Source organism: Mustela lutreola, chromosome 4, assembly GCF_030435805.1.
Source record: "Mustela lutreola isolate mMusLut2 chromosome 4, mMusLut2.pri, whole genome shotgun sequence".
In the NCBI taxonomy this organism is placed as follows: domain Eukaryota; kingdom Metazoa; phylum Chordata; class Mammalia; order Carnivora; family Mustelidae; genus Mustela; species Mustela lutreola.
Genome location: NC_081293.1, coordinates 156,753,933 through 156,766,376, shown reverse-complemented (window position 1 = coordinate 156,766,376; position 12,444 = coordinate 156,753,933). Strand labels below are relative to the sequence as shown.

General features: G+C 50.4%; 1 protein-coding gene across 8 annotated transcripts in view; it reads right to left on the bottom strand.

Moving 5' to 3' along the window:
- Positions 1–12,444, bottom strand: part of MINDY4 (MINDY lysine 48 deubiquitinase 4) — a 116,957-nt gene that overhangs the window by 89,952 nt on the left and 14,561 nt on the right. For all 8 annotated transcript variants that reach the window (XR_009352917.1, XR_009352919.1, XR_009352916.1 and 5 more), the window contains exon 5: positions 9,625–10,052. Coding sequence is in view for 4 of the 8 variants with exons in the window: in XM_059171486.1 (XP_059027469.1) it covers positions 9,625–10,052 (428 nt within the window). In the remaining 4 variants the exon portion in view is untranslated. The remainder of the gene's footprint in view (positions 1–9,624; positions 10,053–12,444) is intronic.

Here is a 12,444-nt window from a genome sequence, read left to right as displayed (position 1 = left end):
TTGAAGACCTCTGACCAAAACGTTCCTGACAGAACTCGGGATCAAAGACCATCTTTCTTCGGCAGAGGCACCAGCCCCAGTGAGTCACAGCAGTGTTCTATCCCACAGATGCTGTTTGGGAAAACCAGCTCGGGGGGTCACGAGGGAAGGTCCGCTCCATCAGAACAGAAAGGCATTCTGTCCCCAGCTCCCTGGCAGTCAGCCTATCAGAGTTCTACTCAAGGTGCTAAGAAGGATGCCCAGTTTTTCCCTAAATCACAGTGTCTTCCCAATCTTCAGGGAAAGCTATGAGCTTAGGCTCTTTTCTCCATAAGCCCCCACATGTGCACATCATCCCCAACTGGCTGCAAATGCAATAGGACCCAAGATAGCCTCCAGAAACAAAGGGCTGAGGAAAAGTAAAAGAGCTGCTTTCGCTCTGAGGAATGAGACTTCCCAGAACACCAGCAAGACATTTCTCAAGAAATCTCAAGTTTGGAGGAAAGCAGAGAAGGGCCATGAGTATGTCCAGGCCTAGAAGTAAGGCCTTTGGCTATTCCCCAAATGGAATCACCCTTCAAGGCCTAGTCCAGGAGCATCCCTCCTCTAAGACCCTGTTCCATCTGAATGGGCGCCATCCATCCAGCCTGGGACAAATGTTGCCTGGTACTTGTAGGTCTTTTTCTGTCTGCAAGATCACTCATCCCACTCTTACTCATGTTCCTTGAGTGAAGGGAAGACCTCACACTTCACTTCTTCCTCCTCAAGGCAAAGCCAATAATTCAGCTCCATCCAGTGAGTGTGGAACAATTCTGAGCAAAGCTGAGGGAGGACAGACCACAGAGAACTTGCCACCATGCTCAGGTAGCTGACAGTCCAGCAGGGGAAACAAGGTGACCTGTCAGCTCTCTGCAATGTGGCAGGCACTGTGAGAAGAATGAGAAGGGGGCCATGTCCAGGGTTGGGAACAGGGAAGAGATCTGAAGAAGCTTCCTAAAGAAGGGAGCACTCAAAATGACTTAAATGCAGGACATCACAGTTGTAATGGGTGGGGTTGGTGGGTTGGTGCATTGGTTAGGTGGATGGTTGGTTAAATGAATGCATGAATGAAAAAATGAGTGAGGGAATGAATGAATACCAACAAACGAACTTGAGCATAAAGTTTTGAACTGTTCCAACTCTGCTTAAAATGATCAGTTTAAGTTTTATGACACTGCCCCCAAGCAGATCAGCATAATTGTCCCTTCCTATGTCTTTGCTATGTACAGTCTCTCATGGGCTCCAGGTTTATGGCCAGATCCAAGGATACGGCTGGAAAAACAACGGAAGGAAGGAAGGCAGTAAGGGAGGAAGGGAGGACAGGAGGATAGAAGGAAGGGAAGAAGCCAGGAAGGGAGGGAAGGAGGAAGGGGCGGGAAGGAGCCGGCGGAGAGAGAGATGGAGGGAGAGGGAGGAAGCCCGCTCCGGTCCTCGAGGACTTCACAGAAGTAAAGGTGAGGTATCAGGTCACTATGCCATACTGAGGGTTGTCCATGATCCTGAGCAGAAGAGAAGCATGGAGACTCTGTGGACGAGGCCAGGACTGGGGTGAGCCAGGCGCGGCACCTGGGGTACAGAACATAAGAAGGCACCCACTCCCAGGTTCATGCAGGTGTCCACACTGCAGATGGGCCCCCAAGCTGAGGACCTATGCTCCTTAAATTCCACACCCTGAATGACTCGCTTGCTTTGCGCTCATCATGGCCCTGTCGCTGACCTCTGCAGTTCTGGTAGCCAGGGTCTAGTGAGCTAACCGGCAGAGCAGCAACAGAGTGAGGGGGAAAGAAAGCACCTAGGAAAAAGCAATGTCCACATACTTCCCCCTCTGCTGACAGTCGTCTCCCAAAAATTATCCCTGAGCCCTAACAGCCTCCTTCCATCCAGCAGCAGTGGATTCCCAGTCTGTGTGCCTTGGGCAGAGCTGTAAGGCTTGGGCAGAGCTGGTAAGGCCCAGATGTGATCAGAGGAGGATCTCTGTCACTCTGATGTCCAGAGATGGACAAAATGAAACCACTCACCCTTCCTAGAAGAGGCATGGACGCACTCTCACCTCTTTAGCCGCACTAAGAGGATCTCAAAGGGAATCTGGGTTATGAGAAGTCCCTCTGCCCCGGGAGATGCACCGGACAGAATTGCTGGGCGCTCTGGAGCCGAAGGTACCTAGCAGCTCCAGTTACCACACAGGGTAAGGTCATCTAGCCCTATCCCGTGTGGCTCCAAGGGGCCTGTGACATGCACAGGAGCAGTGTCTCATGTTTACTCTCCTGCGCATGCTGGGAAGAGGCCCGCGTTCAGATGAGAGAACTGGTATTCCAGCGTGGACGGGGACACACACTCAGGGTGGATGGGGGGAACCAGCTGAGCACCGGGCAGCCATACCCACTGCAGAAGAGAGGTCCCCGAGGAGTCAACTATGAAGGGGAAGCTGGACCAGCACGGGAGCCCCGGCCAGGCCACCTGTTCACACGGGGCCGCTGGCACACAGCAAGCCGCTGCATCGTGTGTAGGTTTCAAGAGGCAGCTAATTCCGAACCTTTATAGTCTGACATCATGTCCAAATAACGTGCAGAGATAAATTAAAATGGAAATTCCACCCATTACTCATCCCATGCGGTGCAGATGTTGTCAGACTTGGGATGCTCGGGTATGGGGAACAGTCAATAAACCACAAATACCACATCCTCGGCTGAGCCCCTGCCAAGCCCCAGATGGCATTACTTATTCCCTATCAGGACGCAGCCAGGCATATGGGTGCCTGCCGGTCCCCCGCTCAGGATCGGGAGCCTGGGAGGGGCCTGGGGACCCAGGAGGGACCCAGAGCACTCTCCTCAGAGTTGCCTGCCCTGGGAGGGGTCTGGTGAGCACCTGTTGAATGCAGTCACCAGCCAGGGTCTCTGGAGTCCTGAAGATTCATGAAGATCTGCCGCCACCTACTGTCCATTCTACAAACGCTGAAAACTCTGCCAGCCACCACCCCACCGCCTGTTAGTCACCAAGTCCCTGAATGGACACAGAGACAGGGTCACTGACACTTTGGGGCCATGGTGGGTGTCTATGCTGCAGAACAAGGCAGCTAAGTCGCATTCCTCACCCGATGTTACTGCCTCACCATGAAGTGCTGGCCTGACGCATGGCCTCTGCGAGCCCAAGGCCCCCTCGCCCTGTCAACAGCATTCCCTAATCCTTGGCTCGTCCATCCTCTGAGAGGGCCACAGTCTAGCATCCAAGCATGGAGAGCTTCACGGCAAGCCCTGGGTTTCGGAGGAAGGGAGCCCTCTCTCCTTTTGCATCCCTGGCGGGGAGCTGGACACCAAAGAAAGCTCAAGAGGTTCCTCCTGTCTGACATACTATGGGACATTAGGAGCCACGGAGCCACAAAGCCAGTGACCGTTCAGCTGGCACTCCTGCTACAGAGGCTGCGGTGTTGGGATGGGAGGGCTGCTGATGTGCCTGATTTGGGACTCACACTGACCTCCCCTTCACGGTCTGTCTGGCCTGCCTCAGCACGGTGTCCTAGGCACCAGAGGTGGTGTCCACAAACAGGCTCCACAGCTTGTCCATCACAATAGCAGGGGCTGGGCGAGTGTACAAGAAGCCACGAGAATGATGGAGAGGGCGCTGGGGCCCCCCTCACTGAGGCCCTTACCTCAGTGTGCCCCCCTCAACTGCCATCCATCTATGTTGGCTACTAATGGCTCAAGGTGGCATCCGTCTCCAGAGTTACCCTCCCCCAGACTCACCCAGGAGGTGGCACACTGCCCACCCCAGCCCAGGATGAGCAACTCTTGGCCCATGGCTGACATGGGAAAAAAGCCCTCCTCCCTCCTCCCAGCTTAATGGTGGGGCAGCTCTGGGTCATTTCACCCTCGCATCTTCCTGTGGGATCCGACTAAGGCCCCACACCCTGGTGGAGACCATCCCCTGCCCTGTCCTGCTTCCCCCACTGCCTTTCCCCTAAGAGCACCCCCAGTAATTCCAAGCAACTAACCCTCCATCTCGGGCTTGGCGTCTAGGGCACTGGTTCCCCAACCTCAGCATGGAGCACATCACCTGGCAGACTTGTTGAAACACACTCCTGTGGGCCTCTGGGTGGCGCAGTCAGTTACGCATATGGCCGTTGGTTTCAGCTCAGGTTGTGATCTCAGGGTCGTGAGATCGAGGCCTGTGTCAGGCTCTGATCTCAGCGAGAGAAGTCTGCTAAAGTTTCTCTTTCCCTCTCCCTCTCCCCTTCCCTGCATGCTCACTCATTCTCTCCCCACCCCCATAAATAAATAAATAAATCTTAAAAAACAAAACAAAAAAGCACTGCTAGGCTTCATCCCGAGAGTTCCAAGGCCCCATGGCTCAAGCTGCCTAAGGAGACACACATTTGCTCAGGGGCTCTGGCCCCTCAAGACTGCCGCTGCGGCCACTGCTGTGGGTTGAATCCTCAAGAACGGCCAACAATTCCTCTCAATCTCATGACTATGATGACACACTGTGTTTCCAAAGGAGGCTGGGCAAACAGTAAGTGCCGGAGCTTGTGTGGCCCACACACACCTGGAACACGGAAGCTGAAGCCATTTCCTCTGGCAAAATCCCCAGTGGAACAGGCTTTGAGCTAATCTGCAGAAAAACCACCACGGCAGTCCTGAGGGCTTCTCACAGAAATGACGGGCCAGCATTCCTCCAGAGACGTCTGTAAGTACCACAGGTGAAGTCATCCCAACCAAACCACTAAGTTTCACAAAGGGCCACGTGGGGAGCCACCAGACTTGGGACGCCAAGCTCTGGGTACTGATAAATACAGAACCCCTCTCCCAGTCCTTAGTCCCACACCTAGGGTTTCCCAAGCACCTGCTCTGGCCTCTGGCATGTGGGTGATGGCAAGGTCTGTAAAGGGGCAGAGGAAGGACCTGCCCGTGACATGGAGCAAAGGCAGGAAGCAGAGCAAGGCAAAGGTTGCCGTTCCCCCCAGGTCAGGGCCAGAGACCCAGCACTTCCCACTGATCATCACAGAAACCCCACAAGGGCAGCCCTGATGAGTCAGGGATGAATGACAGATGGACCCAAACATCCACAACCCCCCAGAGGGGAGCCCACACGACAAGGTTCCCAAGGATCTTCTGAGATCAAAGGACACAGGAAAGAAACAAAGATCAAAGCAACAGAGTCAGACCCATGGAGCCCGAAGGCACAGCTATTCGTGCCCCCCCACATCTCAGCAGGTCAGATGGTGAGCCTGCGCCCTCTAACCCAGGACACATGCTGCCCGCTCCTGCCCCTGCCTGGGCCCCAGCTGGGACTTCTGGGGCCGTCCCTGAGCCCCATGTTGCAAGGCCCAGAGACAGCTCTGCATGGCACCTTCCCTCTGCTCTGTTAGGCCTGGGTGAAGGGGCAACGCTGCACATACAAGCCTGCTCAGTTATCGCCTCACTGTCTTTTGTCATGCTTTAAAATGACAACATAGGCACACGTCTCACCTTGAAGATCAGACCCTCCCAGGATCTGATACACACTAGGACTCACATCCCCATTTACTGAACTGAATGACATAAATGGGGAGGGGGCGCGGGTGGGCAGGACTGACGGAGGGAGGCTGGGAAGGGCAGGGAGGTGACTCTGGCCTGGTTTTAAATCAAAGGTGTCCTACAATTATGTAGGACATGCACTGCACAAAGATGCCCAGGCGAGGGGACAAGAGGCAGCGGAAATCCAACCCACACTCCAACCACCAAACTGTGAGCCCTGGGACCTGCTTCCACCCAGAACCTTGACAGTTTCCTTAAACTCTCTGGCCTCAGTTTCCTCATCTGTAACACAGGGATAATAAGTGCTAGGAGGAGGCTCATTCTCAACTCCCAGGGTCTTCTGGGAGCTTGGAGGGAGCTCTGCTAGTCCACCCTTCTGCAGGCCTTGACTCTCCTCCCCGCTGTGTGCTGCACCCAAGGGCAGGAAGGGGGACTTAACTGACTGGTTAATTTGGGAAAGAAAGAAAGAGAGAGAGAGAAAGGAAGGAAGGAAGGAAGGAAGGAAGAAAGAAAGAAAGAAGGGACATGAAGTTCAGATGCACCCTATTATTCTTGAGAGGGAGCTTTTTTGTCAGGGATGGGGGGGAACAGCCCCTCCCGCCATGTGGCCTTGTGAGCTGATCTGCCCTAGGCCTGACATGAGGAGAGGAAGTCTGCGGAGCTCCGGGCCCACTGGGCTTCATGATCATGATTTGCTGTGTCTTCCCTCTTCTCCTTATTGATCACAGAAATGATGTGTGTGTTACTCCAGCCTAACTCATACCCTTTGTTTTATTTGCCAGCTTGTTCAGAATTCAGGAGAAGAATACTTTTTAGCAAGAACACCAAAGAAAGGAAAATCAACCATAATATCCACGCTGATGGATTATAAAGAGCCAATGGGACAACATACACCAGGACTTAGCATAGTGCCCAGCAAATAGAAACTAAGTGGCAGGCAAACACAAAGCCCCCAAAATGCTTATTGAGTGATCAGGATAAGGGTACTGGGGGGAGGGGCTGTGAATGCACTTTTACCTGCTTCCTGTAAGACGATGTTCGTACCATTTTTCAAGGGTTTAATAACTGGTCCAAGGCCACAGTGGTTCTTAGGGGCAGAATGGGTTTGCCAGGCCAGCTCAACAAACTAGAGTCCAGGTTCCATACCTCCTAAGAGGCTGTAAACAGTAGGTACTCAATAAATAGGTGGCAACTGAAGCAGAGGGCCCAGAATGACTCTGGAAGTGAGAATCCTAGGCCAGCAAAATGCACAAGCTTGAAGGAAACCTGGAAATCAACTACCCAGTGGCCACATTTTACAGTCAGAGACAATGAGGTCCCAAAACAGATGACTAGCCCAGGGCAAAGTGAGGACTAGAAGCCAGGCCTCCTGATACTCCAGCCACTCCCCTTGCTCCCCAACCCACCATCTTCCCTCGATCACCACAGCCTAAGAGTGCTCCCAACCCATTTTGTCTGAGGCACTATTCCCTCTCCAGCCCACACAGGTTCTGGCATAGGAGGGCAAAACAACAGCAACCAGATTTTAACTCAGTGTGAGGAAGAATTTTCTAGCAGTCAGAACTATGCAAAACTGCTGTGGGAAGTGGGGAGTTCTCCATTGCTGGAGGTGTTCAAGCAGATGCCAGTCACCATCTAAAGACTGTGGAAAGGATTTCTATTCGGGGACAGAGGTGAAACCATTCATTCATGCATTCACCAGACTCTGGAGCTCACTGCCCAGGTTCAAGCCCCTGTTCTGCCTCTTACTATGTGTATAAATAATACGTGGGCAAGGAGAGCAACTTCTCTGAGTTTCCTCAACTGTAAAATGGGAATTTGAGTGGCATATCCCTCACACGACTTGATGAGAAGTCAAAGAGTGAATCTACTTAAAACACTTAGAAGAGTATCTTGTACAAAAGAGATCAGTATCAGAAGTTTACTGATCTTGTTAATGTTGTTGGTGGTAGGAGTAATAGTATTAAATAAATATTCGTTGAATGCCCTCTATGTACCAAATACTAGTCTAGGAGCAGGGAATATAAAGGTCCCTGCTCTCAGGAAATTTCTTGTCTATTGTGAGGGAGACAAATAATGGATAAGTACGCAAAATAATTTCACATGATGATAGGTGCTGTGAGGACAACCAAACAGGCTGGAGAAGAGTGGGGCTGGAGGGGTAGTTGGTCAAAGAAAACCACTCTGAATCCAGAACTCCTGAGTGACAAGAAAGACAGTCACGGGATGATGTGGAAGCCAGGCCCTTATGGCAAGGGAACAAGCCAGGTCTCCCTCTTGTGGGAATAAACTACATGTGTTGGGGAACAGGAAAAAGGCCTATAGAAAGAATAAAGATCTATAGGGAGTTACATCAATGTTAAAACAAAGGAAAAGAACGGGGGCTGGCCCTACCAACATACTAAGCTACAAGTACAAATCCAGAGTAATAAAACCTGTGGTTATGTGCTTTTCGTTTTTAAAAAAGGACAAAAGACAATAAACACAACAGAAAGCTCAAAGACAGACCCATGTTGAAATGGGAACTTAGGAAAGAACAAAGGAGGCTTCATAAATCACTGGGGTAAAGAACAGACTGTAGACAGTGCTGGGAAAACCATCTTACTCTATGAAGGAAAAGAGACGCGGATCTTTTCATCCTCACAAATGCAAAAGGAAAATGTAAACGCAGTAATTATCCCCACTAAAAGAAAATTTATCTGATAGGATTAAAAATTCCAAATTTATGCTGCTTATAAGAGATAAGCTTTAAACATATACTGGACCATAAAGAAATCACAACAAATATCAAAAGGCTGAAATCATAAAAAGTGTGTAATGGCTGAAGGGAAAACAAGTCGGGACTCAAAAGCAGAAACCAGAAAAACACAGGTGTAAATAACCTGCACGACAAAAGAAGAAATCACAACAGGTCTTAGAAAATATTTAAACTAAATTGTATGAATGTGTGACATATGAATGCATGGGATACAAACAAAGCATTGCTCAGAAGGAAATCTGTGGCCATAAGAGGGATTACCAAAAAAGACTGAGGGGAGGTGGGGGGTGGGGCAGGAGAAATGGGTGAACTGGGGTGTGTGTGTGTGTGTGTGTGTATGTTTTCGGTTTGAATAAATTATAATTTTCTTTTAAAAAGGGAAGGATTTGGTTGGAACCCCGAAGTAAAAGGCTACAGGACGGTTAAAAGTAAAATCATGGAAAAAGACATCCCCTAGATACACTATAATCAAAGGAAGGCTGGGGTCACTCTACCTAAATAGACACGAAGGCGGTAAGCATTACTAGAGAGAAAGAGAGGTTGCATAACCATAAAAGTCTATCCATCCCAAAGAGATCAAACTTCTGCATGTATGTGCTTCAGACGGCGTAGCCATGAGATGTGTTCGGCAGAGTAGGCCCAGCTCCCTAACTCATAAAGGGAGTTCATGGACTCTAGCTTGCGGTGTACCACCACCGCCCAAGGGCCTAACTCTTCAGGAGATAGAGAAAAGGCGTGCCCTGCTAGCGTATTCCAGACACTGCAATCTCACAAGGCAAGTGAGGAGGAAAGGAAGGAAAGGAAAGGAAATTTGCCAGCCAATATCCTTCCCGAATTTAGAGACCATTGTATTTACATACAAACCCTTACATAAAAATATGAATAAATAAAATCAAACAATATATAAAAAGATAATATATCATACCCAAGTAAGATTTACTCCAGGAATGTAAGGTTGGTTTGCCATTGAAAAATCAGTCAATATAGGAATCATCAAGATCTATTGTGAAAGCATAGAAGGAGGATGGGGGAGGGGGAATGTCCCAGAAGAGACTTGTGGGCACTGATACGTCATCCCATCTTGGGCGGGAACCCCCAGAGGATATGCCTCTCCCACCACACCGGACTGGCCACGTTGCTGCAGGCCAGTCTGGGAACCATCTGCTAAAGCCTTCTTGCCTTTAGGAAACCTTCCCTGAAGCCTCCTGTGTGGGTGCGCTCTGGGCTACTGGCTCCCCGGTGGAGGGACCATACCCACCTTCTCCACTTCCCAGGCTCGTTCTGAGAGGCTGAGGAACCACCAGGAACAAGGCCATCACCTCAGCACAGTGTGCTCACCTGAGGGGCAGGGGCTGGCTCCCTTGCCTGATGAATGTTCTTTCCAGCCTCTCCTGGGTTGGCCTGGCACTCCCACCTGGCAAGGAGAACTTCAAGGGCATCCCGTCGGCCTCTGGGCCACTGTCCACAGCCGGGCTATCTTCCTCGAGATCTCGCCGCCTGCTGCTCCCCCTCCGCAGCAGCCCCTTGCCAGACAAGTGAGGGGGGCTGCTGGGCGTGGTTCTCCACTTTTCTGAGGTCAGCTCACTGAGCGGGCCCAGGGGGCTCCTGGAAATGGAGCCAGGGCTGGAAGCCGGGCCCTCCTGAGCTATGGGACAGGCTGGGGCATGGGCAGAAAGCTCGGGCACTTTCCGGCTCTCTTCCTCGGAGGGCTGCTTCGTGCTGCTCAAGGCTGAGGACCGCCTCAAGGAGCGTCTGCGGAGGGCATCCTAAAAGGGGCGAGCACAAGAGCAGTTAAGGATCCCCTTCAAGGGAGGTGGGAAAATACTCCAGCCACTACAAGCATTTGCCCACGGTGCTCCCTCCCCCAGGACATCGTTCTCATCCATCCCCAGCTCCTCTTAAAATTCCACCTATGGTCTGGGGAGGTACTCACAGGCTCCCAGCTCTGTAACACTTTCTGGGCTCCACCTGCATGAGCCCAGGAGCACGCTCAGCCCTTCTCCCACACCCCTCACAGAGAGCATGTCCCAGCAGTCAGTGAAGCTGTAGCTCCAGGCTCAGGCCTACCTTCTAATTTCCACACCACCACACAGCCACGTCTCCTGTGCCAAGTTACTAGCTTCTCTGTCCCTCCCTACCCTCACCTGTAATGTAACCAGCCCACAATCCACTATCTGTAATTTCTGAAACCTCCCAAAACAAGTTTCTTTTGGAATCCTGTGCCGATTTCTTTTTAACTGCCATGAGGTTGCTCACAGTCCTTTCTTAAGTGTGGCTATTCATAGCTTAAGTTGCAGAAATGATAACATTTTTGCTTATGGGGTGCTACCCCAAACCTGGCCGTAGGCATTAGGTGGTATGTGGCTTGTGCACAGGGTTGCTTTTCTGATAATGAAGAAATCCTGAATTCCAAAACACATTTGGCCCCAGAGTTGGATGAGGGCTTGGGGACCTGTAGCATCTGTCTTGCACAAGATGGTGGCATTAATGGAGAGGCCGGTAGAAGGGACTGGCACAGAGCCAGACCCATCAGGGCAGTCAACCACCCTGATGTATAGGCTACCACTCTACGGCCTCTGCCCAGTTCCTGCTCACACAGGGCCTTAACCCCTCCTGCTAACGGACCAGGAATGGCAGAGGCCAGTCTTCATTCATCTCTGGTGCCTGCCGAGCATCCAGCTCAGTGATTTACCCCGAGTAAGTACTCAAGGCTTGTGCTTAGTGTTTGAAATGAAGGAATTCCAAAGGAGTCAACTGAAATGTCCTCTCTTACTATCAATGATTAACTGATAAAATGGGAACTCAAGTTGTTTACCAACCTAGGGTCGGGGAATGGAGGTAAAGGGGACAAAAATAAACCTGTGAAGCTCTTCCTGGGTTTAAACTTTGGGATCTCTCAGCATTTCCAGAAATAATCCTGAACCAAATGGTAAAGCCCAAGCTGGAATAGAAACAGCTAATTCTGTAGTATTCTTGCCTAGTGGAAATTACTAGGCACTACAAACCTCCCAAAGCCACCAGGGCCTCCCCTGCCACACAGTGAAGAAAATATTAGTCACCATTCCCAAGGAGACCTAAACTTCTGGGCCAAATGCAGGGAACCCAGCCTCTTACTCATCCTTTAAAAGGGCAGAGCTGATCTAGTAGAAAAAAAAAAAAATGATGAAATACCTAGCAAAGCTTGCTTTTTTTTCTCTTGAGCAAACAAGTAAGTAGGGCCAAAGTACTCAAAGACCCACAAAACACTTTCTAGAAAACCTGGGGAAATTCTTCGACAATCTACCCTATCTTTCAATGTCCTTCACAGGATTCAGATACCCCAGGGGAAAAACACACCTCCCAAGGCAATCATTCCTCCTTCTAGAAGTTTGGGACAATCTCCAAGTCATCTACCTCACACCTCACTTGTAAAGGGAGTCTCAACTACACAGATGTGATTGACTGGATGTCATTGCAGGACAGGATCCTGGCATTCATCTGGTCCACCAGTTCGCAAAGTGTAGTCCGCTGGCCTTAAGGGTCCCCAGATCCCTTTAGGGAGCTCAAACCTATTTTCTTCATAATAAAAGGACATGATTTGCCTTCTTCACTGTGTTGACATTTACAGGAATGATGCAAATGAACTGGTGGGAAAAACTGCTGGCCTGTAGCACAAATCAAGACAGTGGGACCAAACTTTCCTAGTTAGTGCTGGAGGTATTAAAAAAAAAAAAAAAATCAGTAAAATGCTAATTTCACCTAAGAATATCCATGCTGCGGTGCCTGGGTGGCTCAGTCAGTTAAGGGCCTGACTCTTGATTTCAGCTCGGGTTATGGTCTCAGGGGTGTGAGGCTGGTTCCGAGCTGCCCTCCTTCTCTCTGCCCCTCCCCCTGCCATGTTCTCCCTCCCTACCAATAAGTAAATAAAATCTTAAAAAAAAAAAAAAAAAGACTGTCCATGCTGAAGCATAAAAAGAATTATATTCAATCTCAACCCTATGGTACACATCTCTTTAATATTCTATGAAGCAAAATGGGCGGTATATGCAAGGACTCTGCCCATTGCCGAGGAGGACAGCTGTCTCAAGGAAAAGCACTTGCACAGCCATGGAGTTGTGAATTGAACTTGCTCGTTTTTTCCATGGAACAACTGACAGACTAACTGTGGTTATTCAGACA